The 22,188-nt window shown below is 43.5% G+C and overlaps 1 protein-coding gene across 1 annotated transcript; it reads right to left on the reverse strand.

Annotated features, from left to right (window-relative positions):
- Positions 1-14,847: 14,847 nt before the first annotated feature.
- LOC147853617 (uncharacterized) lies at positions 14,848-21,661 on the reverse strand. The gene is made up of 2 exons (XM_087331848.1): positions 21,584-21,661; positions 14,848-15,328 (listed from the first exon to the last, which is right to left on the reverse strand). The coding sequence occupies exons 1-2, from the start codon at positions 21,659-21,661 to the stop codon at positions 14,966-14,968; spliced, it is 441 nt and encodes a 146-aa protein (XP_087187974.1). The 3' UTR covers positions 14,848-14,965.
- Between the last annotated feature and the right edge of the window lie 527 nt (positions 21,662-22,188).

The following is a 22,188-nucleotide window of genomic DNA, read 5'->3' on the forward strand; positions in this document are numbered from 1 at the left end:
TTACCTGCAGGCTCCATACACACACTCCCAGTAGGGGTATTCCAATAATTTTGGGAAAATACACACGTATATACATACGGTGCTTGTACGATTCACAATTGAGGTACACTAATGTAACTCTTAAGATTTTTCATGCACATATATATTTCTTCTTCGTGAGTCGATTCCTACATGTTAGATGGTGGATTCCATCTCACACAAACCCATCTCCTTCTGGATGAAAAATAGAGTTATCTCCCTCCAAACACACACTCTGGGGCGGAGGGGTATTTCCATCATTTTTGCAAAACACACACAAATATACATACGGTGTTTGTACGATTCAGATTTGTACATTAATGCAACACTTAAGATTTTTCATGCATATATTTCTTCTTCACGAGTTGATTCCTACAAGTTGGATGGTGAATTCGATCTCACAAAGACCCACACCATATATATTCTAGTGTTGGATGACCTACTTTCAAGTGAAACATACAATGAGAGAGAGAGAGAGAGAGAGAGAGAGAGAGAGAGAGAGAGAGCCCAAATGGATGTAGCTCAGTTGGTAAGGTTGCCCAATGGAGACCAGGTGGTCATGGCCTACATTCCACAGTGGCATCTAATGAATTAAGAGATATATAAGAAGTATATAATAGAGAGGTGAAGAAGTTGAGAGAGAGAGAGAGAGAGAGAAATATTAACGTCTTCTAAGACCAAAATTGGCCCATGAGACAATTGGTTTACAATAAAAATGGGGTATTTACCCATTCATCAAAAGTAAAAAAGAAAAAGAAACAAAAGAATAGAACTTAAGCTAAAGGGTTCTAACAAAAAAAGAAAAACATGTTCTATAAGGAAATGACTTTATACTAGGCCTAATTTAATTTCCATCCAAGTCTCTCGAAAAGAAGCGGGAGGTCAAAGGGTTTCGATGTGGAGGTGGCTTGTGGTCCCAATGGAAAAGATACCACAACCATAGCTGCTAGGCAATAGCTCACATTCCCTTATCTTGTTAATTGTTTCTACTCCACGTCGAGTTGCTTTGAAGCCCGACATCCGAGGGCGTTTGGTTGTTCTTTGCATTTCTACTTCAGAGAGAGAGAGAGAGAGAGAGAGAGAGAGAGAGAGACCAGGTGGTCATGGGTTCAACCCCTACATTCCACAGTGGCATCTAATGAAATAAAGATATATATGAAGTATATAATAGAGAGGTGAGGAAATTGGGTTTCAAACCCAAGACACAGTGCTTGTAGTGTTATCGACTTACCACTAGGGTAAGCTAATTACAATAAAGAGAGAAAGGTTGTAATGGCTTCCATTTCATTCAGTTTGGTTAAATCTGGAATAGACATAGTTAATAGATTGCGCCCCCCTTGGCCATATTGTCATGTAGTTTTTGTTGTGTAGGTGTGAGAATGACCTAGTGATTACATTAGGTTGTGTGTTGCGCTTCCTCTGACGATACTCGATGACCGTGTTATGCTTTGGGAGAGGTGTGCATTCATCCAAAGCTAATGTTTTGACAAAAAAAAGCAACCGAGTTTGGATTTAGTTGATTGAGGCTCATTAGACTATTCAACCATATCCACCATCGAAGAAGCACCATTTAAGAGCTGATGTGTTTAGGGCAAGTAGGAGAATCCAAAAACACATAGCAAATGGAACTCCTCTACGTCACAATTACTCATGTCAAGGAAAGTTTCCTTCTACACAATTTCGTGGATGTGACCCCATGATCATCATTAAGTCTCAACATAATTCTGCACATATGATCAAGGGTATACCACTGTCTTAAATTAAGTTTTTACTTTACAAACATGAAACCAGATGAGGAATAAAGATTCTTGTATAAATTATAAGGTAAAGATTACCATATTCTTATGACGCAAACATTTTGAGCCCTTCTATTCTATTACTTCAACAATTTATTTGAAACTCGAACAAAACACCTTATCCATAAAGAATTTCCACCCTTCATCAATGGTAATACAACTCCTTAGTTTACATTTTTCATTGCCTAAGAAGTTATGACGTACCAAAAAGGTTGGACAGTGATATCATTGAAAATACTTGTTTGTCCCCATTCACAAGCAACATGTGACTTTTTACATTGTCCCTTTGTAGAAAGTTGCTTTCGAGACTAGGAATGAATCATCAATGATGTACTTGTGGAACTCCAAATTGTGTAGTGCAAATAGAACCAATGAGCCATTATGCTTATGTTTATACTCCTTTCTAGCTCCTAGTTATGTCTAGGGCCTGAATTTGAATTCTAGCTCCTAGTTATGTCAAGCCATGCCGCAACACTCCACGATGCTGTTCCTTCCACTTCACATGCCGCAAGGAGGTGAGTCACTCTATCCCATACCTTTTGAGCTTGAGGGCAATCCCACATACAATGCCTCAGAGTCTCAATAGGTGAATGGCAAAGTGGGCAGCCTAACGGGCCGCCATGTTTACCTAGCCATTTGCCAACAGGAACCACATTATGACCGATTTGCCACCAAAATAACTTTATCGTTTCCGGCATGTGGAGACGCCAGAGATCCTTCCAAAAGGTAATGAGCACCTCATCAGGGATGCCCAATGTATGCTAGCCATTGCGTAAGGGGCCGTCTAGCTGCAGTTGAAAAGTCCGGCCCAATTTAGTGTTGTGCTCAAAGAAATGATGAAATCTGCCATCATGTTTCCACCTGAAATCCCTTGGGTTCCATTCTAGTTCGACGAGGGGACGACAACCATATACCCATAACTTCCAATGGGGTTCCACCTTAGCAACATCCGGGTCTGTCTTCCAGATGTTACCAACCTACGCCACCACGAGGATTGGGTGCCAAGAGCCCCTACTCTGACTCTCCCCAAACATTGTATCTCTTCCTGATCTGCTCATGCCCTTCAACAACCTAACCCTTCCAGCCTCATCAAAGTGACCAAACCAAGCATCTTCTCTCACCTCACCCAATCGGAACCCTATCAACTGCCTCAACTATCAATCTCCGCATTTTCATGGCTCCCTTGAGGGGAGGGAATGGGACCTCCTAGGCTCCTCCTAAAGCCACCGTGTGTCTCCAATCATCTATAGAGTGGAGCCCTGTTTGTGCTAGCGTTCCCCATGCTAAGCCCTTAAGCTGGCCTAACATCATGTCGTCACTTGTTCGCACCTGAGGGTTCCAAAATAATGGTTGTCTAGACCACTCGATTAGTGTCTCCGGCGTGTGCTTGACCAAATGATGTCGTACATGACACCATGCCTGCAAGATGGAATTCGTGACCCTCTCCTCCGGAAGACAAGCCAACTTGGGTGGGACTCCGCTCGTGCAACACCAATTCAAGGAGTCGGGCCAAAGCCTACCATACTTGGGAGTCCTTGCCTGCAACCCATTGCAAAGTAGAACCTTCCAACACCCCTTACTTGGCAGGAGGCGTCGAACCACCATTTTGGCTAGCAATGCTCGACTTTGCATTAAGGGTTCTATGAGGCCAAGCCCCCCTGGCGGCAGCCATCGGGTTATCCTTACATGACCATATAAACCCCCTAATGGCAGCCTTAAACACGTGCAAACCTGAAGGGTCCATAATCCAGCATGAGACGGAGTGCCACATGGTGGCGAGCATCACTTGGTTCGCAATAAGAAACCTAACAACAAAGGATAGTTTAGACCCGCTCCATTGTTTCAACTTCTTGCTTAGTTTGGCTTGCACATGGGACAATTGTGCTCCCTTGGGGATTGCCCTCCCCATCGTAAATCCGAGGTACTTGAATGTTGTCCCATCAGGGACCCATGCAAAATTAGCATGGGTATGCCACCTTGGCTTCTCTTGTTTGCTGAATGAGAGGCCTTGGGTTTTATCCCAATTGACCTTGGCACTAACAACCTAACAAAAGTCCTGAACAAGATGTTCAACTCCCTGCAAATTTGCATCATCGCCCTCCAAGAAAAGGACCGTATCGTCAGCATATTTAGATAACAGAAGATCCTAAGTCAGATTGGGGATGGGCAATCCCCTCAGTCCTTTGCTTGGTGCTTGTAAGTAGGCAGAGAAAGCATTGATTACAAATAGATAGAGATATGGGGCTAGGGGACAACCTTGCCTCACTGAGCGATGTAGTTGGAAGGTGGGGCCCCTAGCACCAGATACCAACATGCTACTGGTAGCAGTCCGATAGAGTGCAGAAGTGCAATTCCTCCATTATTGGGGAAGGCCCATAGCTCTCATCACTCTTTCCAAAAAGGGTCATAACACCCTGTCGTAGGCCTTCTCAAAGTCTAACATCAGAATAGCCGAGCTCGATATGGCGCAATCTGCCAATGCCATAACTTCCCAGAGAAGCAACACATTATCAAAGATACACCTACCCCTAATAAACCCTATTTGATTCTCATGTATGATGTCCGGTAGGAAGCTTGCTATTTGTCTAGCTAGGACTTTTGCGAGTATCTTGTATATCGTGTTAAGGATCGTGATTGGATGCCACTGGCGTAGCTCGACGCTTTGCCCTGCCGCTTTAGGGATGGGATAGATCATCCCCTCAGCCAAGCCAGTTGGCATCGCTCCTGAGGTCCAAATCTCCCGAATCCCGGCTTCCAATGACGGGATAACAGTTTCCTAATGAATCTCAAAAAAATCTCGTGAGAGACCATCGGGGCCGGGGCATGCTCCTCTCCACAAATCCCTAAGTGCCTTTGAGAGTTCTAATTGAGAAATGGGGCCATCGAGCACAACTTCCATCTCATGGGTTACCTTGGGGTGAATTCAAGCCAACACCCTCTTAGCCAGCTCCATGTTTTGCCGCATATGCATAGGTGCGAGTAGGTCGCGATAGTATTGTGTTGCCATATGTAGAATCTCATCCTTGTCCTCCGTTATTGAGCCGTCTGGTTTGCACAACCCTTCTATATGTCCACCACCACCCTTGGGTGCCCTGGAGAGAAAGAAATGATGGTTGACCTTGTCGTCTGTTCTAGCCCACCATGCTGCGGTCCTTCGAAATAGCATTCAGTTCTTCTCCAACGTCCTTTCCCGCAGCTTTATCTTTGTTGGAGGGTGGCAGCTCCAACCCTGAACTCTCTTTCATCTTTATTATCTTTGTACTATATTCTCTCCCTTCCCAGATTCTTCCCTCTCTAGAATCTGCAACTCCTTTAATGTCGTCTCTCTCTAGAATTTGTAATGCTTTAAATGCCTTTTTTCTCTTCTACTTTTTCCAAGATATTCCCTTTTATTCCTAGTTTTTTGTACCTGTTTGGTAGTACAAGAGCCACTTTACTACCAAACAACCATTTCACCCACTTTCCCCAATTTTGTATAAATAGGTTATACCAGCCTCTTTTGAAAAGACTTTTTTTACTTTGGTTGCTACTTAAAAACAAGCTCTATTCCTTGGCGGTGTCTTTGCTCTTTGCAACCATTTTTTCTACTGCTGTCTAACAACCTTCTCACAGCTTGGCTGTGCCTATTTTGTTTTAAGTCTTCCGCTGCTGCTATTAACAGATTTTCTCACATGGTATCAGAGCAGTGAGGTCTCCATATCCTCAGCCTGATTTTTTTTGCCAAAGAGCACACAGACCTATCTTCTTTTATCCCTCCCTCCCAACCCTGTAGCTCAAGAGGAGGATATCCATGGCCTCACATGCCACCATTGTTTCATCAACCATTCCCCAACTCCCCAAAGAATCCATCTTGGATGGGAACAATTACTTGGATTGGGAGCTACAAATAAAGACCTTGCTACAATACCATCGTTTATGGAATGTAGTCAATGGTAGTGACAAGAAACCACCATTAACTTCATCCTCTTCAACCAAATCAGTTGCTGGCTCATCTAACGCTGAGATTGAAGCTTGGCTAGATAAGGATTCTCATGCTCATGCTTTCCTCATGTTTAATATTAAACCGAGCATCGCTCGTCAATTTCAAGATAAAGATGACGAGACAGCCAATGAACTATGGACAACCATCAAAAGGAGGTATCATCGAGCTAATCATGCTCAAATGATAGCTATTGAAAGACAACTAGCAAATCTCAAGATTCATGACACTCCCAACATCATGGATCAAATAACGGAATTTGTCACTCTCCAAAAGGAACTAGTTTCTTTGGGAAGCAAGTCCACTGAAGTTGAGTTTGTGCATCGTCTAATGATAAAGTTGTCTGAGTCATTCTCAGCCTTTTGTGACACCATTTCTCTTCTTCCCAACACACCTGACATGAATACATTTCTTGGTATGCTACAAGATAGGGCAACAAGGAAGAAAAGTGCTCAAACTTCCAATGAGACGCTTCTACATGCGACAAGTAAAGGCAAGTGGAAGCAAAATGGTAACTCCTACAACAAACCCAATCCAAGACCGCCAAACAACCCAGCTTACAAGGAGCTCACTTGTCATTATTGTGGCTACAAAGGTCACATTCAGCCAGATTGTCGGAAAAAGAAAAGGGACAATACTAAGAACTCTTCTTCTACCAGAAATCAACCTACACCGAAATCCAACTCGGCCCACTCAGCCAAAGAAACAGTTTTCCTTGGCATTGAGGAACATACTTCACATTTGGCTGGACCAACTACTTCAACCATCGATGAGTGGTTAGTAGATAGTGGTGCCACTTCACACATGACCTATGACAAATCCATTTTGCATGATGTGAAGCCTAGCTCTTCCCAAATCTCTATAGGAGATGCCTCAAGCATTGAGGCTTCATGTGTGGGTAATGTGGTTCTTGACAATTCTTCAAGTGAAGAACCTGTCGTTCTTCAAGATGTACTACATGTGCCTCGCATCTCTACCAACCTACTTTCGGTTTACAAAATCACCAAGCAAGGTTATGGAGTCTACTTTGATAGCTCAGTTTTGGAAGTGATTGACACCAATAGCCTACAAATTGTAGCTAGTGGCACACAAGAAGGGGGTTTATATCGGCTAAAAAGCTCCCATAGCCCCTTGGAAAACTCCAAATCTCATCATCTTCATCTTCTTCAAGGCTCTCATGCCTTGGTGGCACAAGAAGATCCCACATTGTGGCATGCTAGGTTTGGTCATCTCAACTATGATTCTCTTCAAAAGCTCTCCTCCTCCCAACTAGTTGAGGGTCTTCCTATTTTCAAATCTCCCAATACCCCATGTGTTGCTTGTCTTCATGGCAAGCAACATCAAGAGCCTTTCCCTCATGAAGCCACTCACCGGGCAACATCTATCTTGGAGTTAGTGCACATGGATCTTTGTGGTCCCATGAAAACCACTACTCTTGGTGGTGCACGCTACTTCATGCTTATAATTGATGATTTCTCCCGCAAGGTTTGGGTTTATTTTCTTGTAGAAAAATCCCAAGCCTTCACAAAATTTCAAGAATGGGTAGCTCTCGTGGAGAACGAGACATTGAAGAAAGTTCGAAAGATCAGGTCGGACAATGGTGGAGAGTTTATCTCCAAAGCTTTCCACCATTTCTGCTCTCAACGAGGCATTGCTCGCCAATTTTCTACACCCAATAATCCTCAACAAAATGGAGTCGTAGAAAGGAAGAACCGGACAGTCCAAGAGATGGCTCGTATGATGCTATCTCAATCTGATCTTCCTCTCTCATTTTGGGGTGAAGATGTCAACACAGCAGTCTACACCATCAACTACTGCCCAACAAAAGCAGTTGCTAGAATGACGCCTGAAGAAGCATTTATAGGTGTAAAGCCCTCAGTATCTCATTTTAAAGTCTTTGGTTGTGATGCTTATGTTCACATTTCAGATCATAAAAGGACGAAATTTGAGTCCAAAACCAAGAAATGCAAATTTCTTGGTTACAGCACACAATCTAAAGCATACAGGTTATGGGATTTAGAGTCAAAGTCCCTAGTCATATCTAGGGATGTTCATTTTGTGGAGTCTCAGCCGGATGACTCTAGGATTTCACCTGAGTTCATGGTTGAAATCCAAGCTCCTCCGGAATCTCCTATTTTAGACGAAGATGTCTCATCTTCAAGCCCCCCATCTCCTCCTACTAAATCTCTAACTTCGCCAACAATTCAAACCTCTCCCTCAACTCCATTTGTTTCCACTCCCTCTACAAACCAGCTTCCACCACTTCCCAAGTGGCTTCAAGCCACCATTCGTGATTCTCATCTCTCCGATGCTGAACTTCATGAGTATACATATGGTTCTCGAACACGTAAGTCACAACGGCCTCTTCACTCATGCAACTTTGCCTTATTGTGCACTGTTGTGCAATCAAAAGAACCCACAACAGCAAAAGAGGCCCTTGTTCTTCCAAAGTGGACAACAGCAATGGAAGTTGAACTTGATTCCATTGAGCGGAATCATACATGGGAGCTGGTCCCACGACCTCCACATCGACAAGTCATTGGATTGAAATGGATTTTCAAGACCAAATACCATGCTGATGGTACTTTGGATAAGCACAAGGCACGTTTAATGGCAAAAGGCTACTCACAAGTTGAAGGAGTGGATTATGAGGAAACTTTTGCTCCAACAGTAAGGTACACATCTATCCGATATGCGCTTGCACTTGCTGCTCACAACAAATGGGCCATTTTTCAAATGGATGTCAAGTCAGCCTTCCTTAACGGTGACTTAAAAGAGGAGGTTTATGTTGAACAGCCTCTAGGTTTCGAGATTTTAGAGTGGAAAAACATGGTCTACAGGTTACACAAAGCCTTGTATGGCTTAAAGCAAGCTCCCAAAGCTTGGCATGACAAAATTGATAGCTTCTTTCTTTCTCTTGGGTTTCAAAACTGTAATGCTGACAACAATCTCTATGTTTTTTCCCAAGATAATTTGCTTTGCTTGATCATATTATATGTTGACGACCTTCTAATTACAGGGTCCCTTGCATCTAAAATCGAGGAGGTCCGCATTGACCTCAAAACAACCTTTGAAATGACTGATCTAGGACTTCTCCATTATTTCATAGGTATGGAGGTCTATCAATCACATGGTGGTATCTTTCTCAGCCAACATAGGTATCTCAGGCAGCTCCTTGAGACCTATAACATGACAAATTGCAAGCCATTGTCCTGTCCAATGGATCCAAACTCAAAGCTATCTCGTGAAGAAGATTCTCCCATATTTGAGGATATCACGAAATATAGGAGATTAATCGGGTCCCTTCTTCACTTAACTTATACCAGGCTTGATTTGTCCTATAGTGTGAGTATTCTCAGCCAATTCTCAACTGCTCCAAGACAAAGTCATTGGCAAGCAGCTATTCGAGTTCTTCGGTATTTGGCCAACACACTCGACTATGGTCTATCTTTTAGAGGCGGCATTGAGCTTGTTGGCTACTCATATGCTGATTGGGCAGGTGATATTGATTCTAGAAGGTCCACATCTGGCTATTGTTTTATGTTAGGTTCAGGCTTGATTTCTTGGAAATCGAAGAAGCAAAACTCAGTTTCTACTTCATCGACGGAAGCTGAATATCGCGCCTACTTGGATACTTGTTGTGAGTTGCTATGGTTGATGCAATTGTTTTCTCACATTGGTGTTTTGCAAGCCTCTCCTATTGCAGTTTTCACCGACAGCCAAAGTGCACGTTGTCGTGAAGGATTTGCTTCACGATATAAAAATAAATTTAAATATTGAATTCAGTAATATTTCAAACACTTGAACCTACAACCTTATAAGCCAAGCACAATGTATATACCAATAGGGTAGGCTATTTGTTTTTAGAAATGTTGTCAAGAATGTGCTTCACTATATAAGAATAAACTTAAATATTGTATTAAGTAAAATTGACGGACTTGAACCCTCAACCTTGTATATCAAGCACAAAGCATACACCACTAAGCTAGGCTATTTGTTTTAGGGTTATATCCATCATTATACTTATCCCAATACATGGGAGCTCAAATGAGCATGATGGCTATCATGCATCACATGGAATGCATGTGCGCCAAATGGCGATCATGCATAAGATGTAACTCATGCATTACATGAATGCCATTACCATATGCATGGAAATACTTATAAAAAGAGGGGCAAGGAAAACAAGAAAGGAATCAAGAGAGGGTGAGAAAATAATACAATTAATTAAAGAAGACTAGCTCATTGGGTGGAGAACCTCTCGTTTCGAAGTTGAGGTCGTGAGTTCGAATCAAGGGTCGGTAGAGAAAGGGTTCATCTTGCTACCAAACATTGTAAAGTTGGTAAAATCTTGTATTCGTAATACATATCATATACTTTTTTGTCTTAAATCATACTTTGTCTCTATCTTGCGTCTTGAATCATACATTGCCTCTATCTTTTATCTATACTAGTCTCTCTCTCACACATATTACTTTAAACTATTATTCTTCATATCCTTTATCTTCCTAACATTTGCGCGCAAGCCTTATAAAAGTTCCTTCAACTCCCCTTAACCTTAGTCCCTGCGACTTCGCCGCAACAACCACAACTACCCCGACAACGTGCCTTGGCACATAGCTCAGCATTTCATGGTAGAACAAAACACATCGAAGTGCACTACCATTTTGTTCGTGACTTAGTGAAATCACAAGTCATCAACTTGGCATATTGCCCTACTCAAGAAAATGTGGCTGATTTATTTACTAAGCCACTTCCAAGGCAAGCCATTGATCAACTCCTTGATTGACTCAATGTTGGACCACCGTTCTAGAGCTGAGAGGAGGTGTTGGAGGGTGGCAGCTCCAGCCCTGAACCCTCTTTCATCTTTATTATCTTTGTACTATATTCTCTCCCTTCCCAGATTATTCCCTCTCTAGAATCTACAACTCCTTTAATGCCGTCTCTCTCTAGAATTTGTAATGCTTTAAATGCCTTTTTTCTCTTCTACTTTTTCCAAGATATTCCCTTTTATTCCTAGTTTTTTGTACCTATTTGGTAGTACAAGAGCCACTTTACTACCAAACAACCATTTCACCCACTTTCCCCAATTTTGTATAAATAGGCTATACCAGCCTCTTTTGAAAAGACTTTTTTTACTTTGGTTGCTACTTAAAAACAAGCTCTATTCCTTGGCGGTGTCTTTGCTCTTTGCAACCATTTTTTCTACTGCTGTCTAACAGCCTTCTCACAGCTTGGTTGTGCCTATTTTGTTTTAAGTCTTCAGCTGCTGCTATTAACAGCTTTTCTCACAATCTTTGCTTCGTCTAGCTTAGCTCTAGACCAATTGCAGCTAGGGTCTGCTTGTAGCAACCGTTGCGCGGCCGCAACGAACTTCTGTAATTTTGTTTCAATGGCTCGAACCTACTGGAGGGCCATCTTGGTTTCCTGTTGTAAAAAGGAGGAGAGGGCCAATTTCTTCAGCAAATCCTCACTGGCCGATTCACTTACAATGGTCTCCTGCCAGATGCTTTGCAACCCTGCTTTCACCTTTGCACTCTTCATGATCTTTGTGGGGATTTTCACATTGAGACTTCCCTTGCTACCGCGGGGTGGGTTAAGGTCTAGTCTCATAGGCTGGTGATCCGAGAAGGGAAGACCTGCCAAGATAGCGAAGGAGCCCCCCAGCTCTTCGAGGGACGAGCTGATGTATATGCGGTTTAGCCGTGCAAGACTACCACCCCTAGCATTCACGACAACTAGGGAGAAGTGTAGTGAATGTGAGCATCTCCTAAGGGAAGAGCTCCATGTATCCTTCACCCCAATTTTGCCAATTAGGAAAGCCCATGCGTCCAACTACGCACCATGAAGCGGTCTTTGGGTCCCCCCTTTCCTATCTCCCAAGTGCTCAGTCATATTGAAATCACCGGCCATTACCCATGCCTCTACATCAGGCAATGTTGTCGCTAACATCCTCCAAAAGATTGCTCTCTCGGGGGAAGAGTTAGGGGCATAAATGTTTAGCACCCCAATCTGAAGGTGATTCCATTTCAAAAGCACATATAAGGCTCTACCTGCCACCAGCGTGCCATGTGATGTTACTTCGTAACAAGCCTGATCGCTAATCAAGATGTAGACCCCTCCTCTTCGGTGGAGGTCACCGTGTGCAGCTGACCACCACGTGGTCCATCCACCCGACAAGGGGTTTACTAGGCTCTATGTTCTCTCTTGAGAGAGGTGGTGTTCCTACAAAAGCAATATGTCAATGTTGCCCCCTATATTAAGGGGATTCAACTCCTCCCGAAGTCTTTTGCACTCATGTTGTTGCCGGCCTCCACCAAGGCCCTGCACATTCCATGTTAGGATCCTCATCTGAAGGCGGTGAGGTTGACACCCATGTTGGGGCCGACCCCCATGTCAAGGGGAAAACTATCATCTACTTCTGGGGGTAGGGACTCCATAATAGATTGGAGAGCCTCTAAGGGATTCCCAACTTGTCGTTCCTGGCCTGCTTCAAATAGTTCCCGCGATACAGTTTGGCTCCTAAGCGGTTGCATATCCTACACCCCTCTAGCTCAGAGAGACGTCGCCAAACAAGGTGATGGTCTGCCTATTTTGCCCTTGATCGTGCCCGTCCGGATCCATGACTTCATTAATCTGAGGTCACCACCACATTCATGTTCCATCATGAGGGGGGCCTTTGTCAACATCTCCTCTGGGGTGGACGGTACCAGTTGTGGTTGCATCTCCATCGGGGTGGAGAACACGAGCTTGGGGGACAAGGATTCGCATGGGGACAATGTTGCTGCCAACGCTTCTGGGTCGCCATCCCCTAGCCCTTGGAGCAATGTAAATCTGTTGGACGCTCTCACCTGTAGGGTGTGCACCTCCGCACTCCCCAAGAGGATCTTCACCCGTTTCAAGGGTTGTTCGTCCACACTTGCTAGTGACAAGGTAGGAGAATTTCTTTCTACGGGACAGTCTTGAAAGAGGGGGGGAGAGGTTGCACCTAGGTTTCAAAGTTTCCCTTGCTTCTTAACGGGGTGCCAAGGAGCCTCGCTGCCCTTGGGTGGCGCAACCTTCCCTGAGGTTCGAGGTCCCAAGCTTCCCTTTCCAATCTTACAAGGACATTCCTTAGCTAGGTGCCCTTTCTGTTTGCAGATGAAACACTGCCCAGGGAGTCCCTCATAAACCACATTCACCATTGTGAGACCTAACTCCTTAGAGTAGAGCCTAATTCTTGTTGGAAGTCCATGGAGGGAAGGCAGTAAGATGCGTAGCTTGGGCACCTCCGCTACTGTATCTGCCATGGACATTGTTTTAGGGAAAATCGTCCCTATTTGTTCGCCAAAAAAAAGGAGCAGATGACACAAATGGGGAGGGAGGCCAGGAAATGTCCCTACCACTGGTTGCGCCAACGTGCCATCACCCAATTTAATGTGGAAGAAAGTTTTCCCTAAACCTTGGATGCTCTTGATCGGAGGAATGTTTTCCATCACAACCACTTGGAGCATGTCCCGAACCATGCCACGACATGGTCTACCTGCAAGGAACCTACATACAAAGGAAGTACGACGTTGTCGCATTGTTATGCGCGTGCGTGGAGAACAAGGCGGGACCGCTGGGGTCTTGGACCGAGGAATAAGTGAGGAAAGGGGGAGAGAGAGAGAGAGAGAGAGAGAGAGAGACGCTCACTCACGTATAGACAAAGAAGCACACGGGGACGCGGCCCAACAACACAGGAGACACGAGTTGAGAACACTAGAGTATGTATGTAAATATATGCATGTATTTGTAGGTATGCAAATGACTCGAACGGTTACAACCGATCAGGTCGGCGAGATGGATGCCGACGCCTGATCACCCACGCACACAGGGGAGCAAGATGGAGATTTTGCCGGAAGCACACGGGCGTTCCACGGAGCAGAATCAGCCTCCTGAGAACCTGCGCAAAAGAAAGCTATGGAGAGAAGAAGAGCTCGGTCCCAGTCCGACAACACTTCGTCCCCTCCAGCGCGCCCTACCTTCTCTCCCGTCTCCCTCTCTTTTATAGCTCAAGGAGGGAGGCCGTTTCACCCGTTTACATTACATTAATTCTCTGTCCTTTCGGACAGAGATTCTCCACGATTCTCCCTATAGAATTTTGCTACCTAGTATTTGACTTTTGTGCCTACCTATCTACTATAAATCAAGGGGCGTGCCTAGTGTAAGGGCCGGTTCACACACGCTATACACGGTTTGCACCTAAGGACAGTTTTCTTCACGACAACGTAGGCGTTCGATTTCCTCCGCTAAGAGCCGATTGGCCTCTAGGGACAGGGTGATGTCAAGATTTGTTCCGCTTTCTTCATGTAGCACAGTGGGTTCTAATGGAAGTTCAGTTTCTCCCACCATTGCACTCTATGGTTCTGTTTTTTGTTTTTTCCCCTTCCCTTTTGTCGTGTTTCGTTTTCTTTCTTTTTTTCCCCGTTTTTAAAAAAAATATTTTAAATATAAAATTTTGAGTTTTTAATAAATTTTTTAATTTTATTTTTTAATTTTATCTTTTTTATTTATATATACTTTTTTTTGGGGGGGGGGGGGAGGGGGGGGGTATAGGTTTGGAGAGAGGGAGGCCCACTCTTCGAATTGTGGGTTTGGAGGGGGCCACTCTTCGTTACATTACTATATGATGCTTCATTGTTATACATTTCATTATTATAGAAAGTACACAAAGATGCACAAATAAACATAACTACCTCACAAAGATAATGAAACACATAAAATAAATATCGTGTTAATGTTTTTACTAATAAGTATGAAAAAAAAAGGTTAGTAAAACATTTAGTTTTAACTTAAAACTTAAAACATTAAAATCAAACCTAGAGTTTACACTCTTAAAGTATTTAAAAGGTTATTGTTTAAAATTTCAATCAAATTTCAACTAATATTATTAGTAAAAAATAAATATTTGAGAGTATATGTATATCATATTACATGATGATGATATTATTTTAAGCGTGTTATAAAAAACATATAGTATAAATATATATATATATTTTTTTCCAAAAAAAACACTACTTCCCATTAGTTAGCAAAAGAATTACATCGAAGAACAGCCATAATCAAAACAGCATAATCCTCACCTAACTATTTACAACAAGAGTAACCCACTGCCTCTTTTTACATAGTGACCACCATGGTGACCACATATTCACAACGAAGCCAGTGGCGGAAACAACCATCTTGGTGCTTGGTAATTCCATTTAGGACCAGACGCTGAATTAACCATCATAGGAGAGCGACCCCATTTCAGCAAAAACTTTGAGCGAGCCCTGTCTGCTGCATCCGAGTTCCCTTCAATTGAGTTGTACTGTCCGCGCAACCAAGATACCAGCTCGAACCAAATGTTTAGCAACACCTCACCGCTTGGGAGTTTTCGTTGCTGAAAAACAAACATACATCGTCTGGTCCAAATGTGCCAGACCGAGAAGCATGCCACCAACATCCATATCTCCTCAAAAAAACCAGAGTTTGTACCAGGTTCTACTCCAACACTTTTGAATACACTGCCGCCCTGCAATATAAAACCATGACCATGTGGATTTAATTGTTCCGCCCAACCTTCCTTAGTTAGTTTCAAACCCTGTAAGGACCCCCACACAACTCTCCCATTCACCCCGCATGCTGCCACTATCCTGAGACTTCGACCCCAAATGCTGATTGCCTCTGCACAATTCCAAAAACAGTGAGGTATCGATTCCAAAGAGTGACCACATAACAGGCAACCAGCCTCCCCACCACGAGACCTCATCCACTCCCCTACCGGTAACGCCTTATGACTAAGAAGCCAAAACCACACCTTGATTTTTTCTGGCATATCAGATGCCCATAGTCTCCGCCAAAACGACTTCAACAAGTCATCTGATATGCCTTTATCCCTCCAACTATTGCGAGTTTGAGCAGCACCCACTGATTTGGAGCCAATGATTTGCCTTCCGAGCTTAGTACTATAATCAAAAAACCCCACCAGTTTGTTCGTTCCCGGTTTTTGCCACCATACCTCTAGTGGATCCCACTCCAAATCATGTAGAGGCTTGTTGTCCAATAGCCATAGTTTACAATCATTATCTAGCTTCCCTGGGTCTGGGTTTAATTGCCACTTCTTACCTTCCAACACTGCCACCCGCACTGCCAACCACTGACCATTGTCGGACAAAGCACTTAGGTTTCCCCACAAACGATATTCATTAGATGGACACTTGCCACGGATAATTTGTCCATCACTCTCACCTACAAACCACCCAGACCAGACCCCCTCTTCCTTATCCAACCTATCTAGACCATCAACAGCCTTATTTATCAGTTGGGTCACCTTCTCAAGCCTACAAGAAATGCTACCAAACTGACCCTCCCTCCTCTTCATTTTGAAAACATCCCACTCTCTTACTGAACTAACATTGTACCTAACATGCGGCCCCATGGCAAATATTTTTTCTGTCCAAGCATCATGCCGTCCTCGTTTCTAATCCTAGGGTTCCAAAATAACGGTTGTCAGAGTTGTTCCTCCAATGTTTTCGGTTGCATTAAGACCAACCCATCTCTTACACTTGACCAAGCCATCATTATGGCACGGGCCACCCTGTCCTCCATGCTATTTGGTTGTTTCAGCTTTAAATCTGGACTGAACAACCACCACATCTTTGCCTTCCAAGGGCCGCCATTCCTTGGACACCAAAGGTAAGCTCTATCCCTAAGAAGCAACTTCCACAATTCAGGACCAAGTTGTAAACTTCGCACAAGTAGCTTACCTAGTAAAGCTTTACTTTGGTGAACTGGATCCACCAACCCAAGTCCACCTTGGTTTTTCGCCTTGATCAAACAACTCCACGCCACTTTAGCTGATGCCCTCTCATGGTCTCTACCCGACCATAGGAACCCTCTCACCATTGCCTTAATATTTTTTATGCAAGTTTTGTCTAACACCCAACATGCCACCGAGTGCCACATGGTGGCTAACAAAATGTGGTTTACCACGACCACCCTACCTGCAAGAGAGAGCTTTACTGATGCCCACACCCGAAGCTTTTTTCTGATTTTGTCTTTCACTTGCTCAAGTTGCTGATTTTTGGGTGTCTCAACGCCCACCAAAAAACCCAAATATTTAACAGCCATTCCAGTGGGGACCCATTGAAAATCAGCATTAGGGCACCAAAGAGGCCATGGGTTTGAACTTACCCAAAATCCCTTGCTTTTGTTCCAATTGATTTTCCCTCCTGATGCTCTACAAAACAACTCAATTCGACTTTCAGCAAGCTGTAAATTATCATCATTGCCTTGTAGATAGAGCATAGTGTCATCTGCGTATGATGAGTCCAACAACTCCTTGCCCGCTTGTGGGACAACTAACCCCCTTATTCCTGCATCTGGTTTGTTTAAAAAGAAAGAGAATGCCTCTGCAATAAATAAATAAAGGTAGGGGGCCAACGGGCACCCTTGCCTGACAGACTTGCATAATGGAATTCGTGGGCCCCGATGCCCTGACACCATCACCCTACTCAAACTTCCTTCGTAAAGGGCTAACGCAGCCGATCTCCATTTGGAGGGTAGTCCCAACCTCTCCATCACTTTATCTAAGAAAGGCCATTGTACTCTGTCATACGCCTTCTCGAAGTCAAGCATGAGACATGCAATATGTTGATTGGTTTTCTTTGCCAAGGCAATCGCCTCCCAAAAGGTCAACACATTATCAATTATGCATCTGTTTGCCATGAATCCTGTTTGTCCAACATTAATTAGTGCATTCAAGTGGGGTTTGACCCGCTTGGCCAATATATTGGCAAAAATCTTATATATTGTGTTGAGCAATGTAATCGGTCTCCATTGCCTTGCATCAGCTATTAGGCCTTGTACCTTTGGAATTAGAAATATCAGCCCCTCTTTAAAATGCTCAGGTAAACGGCCAAGAGCCCATGCCTCATTAAGACCATCAACCAAGTCAACCTTAATCACTTCCCAAAAGTTTTCAAAAAAATCTCTTGATAATCCGTCGATGCCTGGACAAGACGTTCTACATATACCCGCCAAAGCATCTGACACCTCCTCTTCCAAGATTGGCCTTGACAAATGAACTTGTGCAACCTCTGAAATTCTTTGTTGCATACCCTCCAATACAAATTCTGTTAGATTAGGCTATTCGGGGATAATAGAACTGTATGAGAGTAACCCACGATAGTGAGTTGTGATTGCCTCCATGATCTCTGACACATCCTCCGATGCTGATCCATCCTCCTTAATCAGCTTAGGATTGCAACTACAGTTTGATCTCGGCTTTTTATACTTAAAAAATTGATGATTTACCTTATCCCCATTCTTGCTCCACCATGCCGCGGAACTCCTGAATAACATCGTGTTTCTAGACGTAATCAATCGTTGTAACGTTTCTCTAGCAGCCTCAAGACCGGCTCTAGACCATTGACACGTGGGATCTTTCTGAAGCATTCTTTGGGCAGCTGCTATTGATCTTCTTAATCCCACTTCTCTTTCTTTAGACTTTGCAATTCTATTTTTAGTCTCTACGTGCAAATATAGTGAAGTTTCGATAATCTTTCTACTAAGTGACTCAAGTGCACCACAACCAGCTGGCTTAGTTGCCCATATGCACCTTATCTTACTTCCCACTTCCGCATCCTCAAAAAGCTTACTATTGATCCTCATGTTGCGGTCTCTATTTGGCCTCCTCTGATTGACTAATGTAATCTGAACCGGCATATGATCAGAGTAAGCTGAACCAACGATTATTTCAACATTATTACCATATTTTTCAAGTTCTGAGCTTATGTAAATTCTATCTATGCGAGACATGCAAAAGCCATTTATACTACAACCTGCTCTTGAAAAGCTTAGTGAACTCCGAGGCTTTTCTAGAACATACCATGCATCTTTCACTCCTAATCGTCCCATCAACAGATCCCAAGCAACTAAATCTGACCCTTGGACCACTGTATGAGTGCCACCCACCTTGTCCTCTGTGTGCAAAGTCATGTTAAAATCCCCTGCAAGGATCCACGCATCTGCAAATGGCAAGCCATCAGCCAATTGCCTCCAAAAAACAGCCCGCAAAGCGGACGAATTGGGGGCATACACGTTTACTATCCCAACTATACATTGATGCCATCTTACCGACACACAAATGGCTTGTCCCTCCACTATGGTGTCCTGACCCACGACCACAATATCCGGATTGTGCCTAATAGATGTACAAACACCTCCTTTTCTACCATGCTCACCCTGAGCTGGAGACCAAAATGTATGCCAATCCCCCTCAAGAGGATTGCCAATACTCAAGATTCTGTCCGCACACAAATGATGCTCTTGCAAGAGAAAAATGTCCGGGATCCCCTTAAAGCACGGGGATTTGAACTCCTGACAAAAGTTCTTCCTTTCCATCATGCACTTGCTTCCACCAAGACCTTGTATGTTCCACGTGAATAACTTCAAGAACATAATTGAGAGGTCTCCCAAGAAGGACAAAGTCCCTCCCCATGAATCCATGCCCAACCTCCCGCATTGATCTTCTCCCATCCTAACACCACATCCTGCCTTATATCTTCTTCCAGTTCCTCCTCATGGAAGTGTAGCACCTCATAGAGGGAGTCTACCTTCTCCTCTAGGCAAAATAATAGCTGCTTTTTAATGCAAGCATCATCGAAACTCCCACATGACATTCCAACGGTCATCCACATCGACATCCACTTATCCCCACTCAAGGTGACTGGCAGGCTGTTGAAGTATTTGTGTGCCTTGACTTCTATGGAGCTAGAGATAGGTGCCATGTTACTAGCCGAAACCTCCAGGTCCAACAAATCAAATGAGAAGCCTAATTTCAGCAACTTGTTACGTTCAGCAATAATGACATAAACCCTCAGCCCTAAGGCCTCCTCATGACAAAAATCAGTTAATCTCGTGAGAGCCTGCTGGCTAAACTTACACCCCATGCCTAGAGTGCCCCTTTCTGAACTTTTGGCCCTAACAAATTTGACGAGAACTCTGACCGGTGCTTCACTACTTTCATGACGTGTCACTTGTGGCTTCTGAAATTCGGAAGTGGTGGAAGAGCTTTCTTGACCTCTCCCCTTACGTAACCATTCTTTCATTGCTCTCAATCCAATACTTCCACTTTTACCAATGGAGGAGGGTGAGCTCATGACATTTTCTTGGCTAAGGTGTGTATTGTTTAGTAAAACATCGGGTGTGCATGCTACCACCTCTTCCACATTAGTTGTCCTTTGATCTTGTAGTGTGACACCCTCTTCTTGCAACACTGCAAAACGATTCCTCAAAACTACCTGAGGTGTAGCTGTGTTTCCTTCTTCTTGCAATCCATTTTTACGTCCCAAAACAAGAGACCAGACATTAGCATTAGCCTTCACATTCTCAGCCTCATCGAGAGTATTTTGTCTTGCCACCCTTGTCTTCTCTTGCTTACCTAACGGCCCCTTAAGCTTCTCCCTTTTTACGCTATTATTGATCTTCCTAGGGCATTCTTTAGCCATGTGACCGTTTTTTTTACAGTAGAAACATTGACCAGGTAGACCCTCATATTCCACTTCCACATCTATCAGTCTTGCCTCCACATCATGCACCCTGATGATAGAGGGGAGAGAGGACAAACTTTGCACAAGCACCCTAATCTTAGGGGAGTCTCTGATTTTGTCTGCCATGGTTTCCTTTAAAGGACAAACTGTGCCAATCTTTGCCCCAATCTTTGGCATCAAGGGGTATAAATGTCGCGGAAGATTGGGAAATACCATAGATACCACCATGGGGTTACCAAGTTTTTTTGCTTCCTCCATAACATTGAAATTAGGATGCCATTCCAATAAGAGAGCTCTTCCATATTTCAGCTCTACAAATTTCATATCAAGAATTTGTGATAGATTACTCCCCTCCGCCACTTCAATGTGAAAGAAATTACGTCCCATATTATCCACATTCTTTATATGTGGGATCCTATCCATTAGAGCTACCTGTAACATGTCACGAACCATACCCCTACTAGGCCTACCACCAAGTAATTTGCAAATGAACGAACACTTCGTTAATCTTCTAATCTCCGCATTTAAGATTTCACTTTCTTCCTCGGACAGAAAAACATCAAGTATCTCAGAGCTTTCCTTCGATTCCAATTGCTTATCATAGTCCCCTATCCGACATGCATTATGTGCTTGACCACATTCATTCAAAAGGTTCTCCACCTGCATCATGTCCTCGGTGGCCTCCATTTCCACAACATCTAGCCCCTTATACGGCCCACCTTGTGGTCCCCGTTGCCTCTCTTCTACTTCCATATGCCATAATGCATGGTTGGGGAGGTCTCCCCCACCCTCTTGCGTCCCTACCTCTTTATTCCAAGCTTCTGACTCTCCCCACACCCGTGAGTCCTCCCTACAATAAACTATGAAGGCAGCCGCTGCCATACCGCTGGCGGGAGCCCTAACCTCCTCTCCCAACAATCCCCCATTATTAGTTTGATGCACTACTTCCTTGCATATCTTACTAATATCTCCACTGATGTGTTTCCCTACATCTTTCCACATGTTGTTTCCTTTCCTTTGTCCCAAAATCACTGCCTGTTGCTTCTCCCAATTCTTACTCATCCCTTGCAATGCATACCTCGACTCCACCCATCGTCCAGCTGGCCCCCTTGCCGCCGATGCTTTAGCTGCCACCATTGATGCTTTATTGCCCACTGTTGGCTCATTCACCACCATGTTTCGTTGCCCCTGTGTAGTCCTACTACTAACCTTACACCCTAGTTGAAGAGACTTACCTGATTCATGAGGAGTAGGGAAACTCGATACCGCTCGGCTGCGTTCGGGGCACTCTCTGCAACCAGAAACCCCGCCATCTCTTGGTTACAGAAATTTGGTTGTTTTAGATGTATAAATATATTATTATACACAGTTCATAGTATCTATTGTAAGTGACATATGTATGTATATATAATATATATGACATGGAAAATAGAATTTTGCATAATTTGTAGGGCCCTTTCACATGAAAAATAGAAATTTAAACTTTATATGTCACTTGACGGGCATTTTTATTATGTGTATGTTTTTTTTCCATAAAAAATATCCTCCATTGGTATTAAAAATAAAGTAAACAATATACATATATTGTCTTGCATATGTTCAAAACCCTCCTCGGCATATATTATGTGTATGTTTTCGACAAGCAAAATGGCCTTTTACGGGCATGACACTCGTCAAATTCTTGCCTTTGTTATATCGTCCATTACATTCATGGCAAGGAAAAAGGTAAAACAAAAATCAATGAGATAAATGGCATGCTTGCTCAAGATGTCATTAAGCACGAAAACACAAGCAACAAATGCCTATCATTATGGTATGATTATCCATGTCACGTAATAAT

Source organism: Azolla caroliniana, unplaced genomic scaffold, assembly GCF_043228905.1.
Source record: "Azolla caroliniana isolate FFs.n. ecotype wild unplaced genomic scaffold, voAzoCaro1.0.p SCAF_16, whole genome shotgun sequence".
NCBI lineage: Eukaryota > Viridiplantae > Streptophyta > Polypodiopsida > Salviniales > Salviniaceae > Azolla > Azolla caroliniana.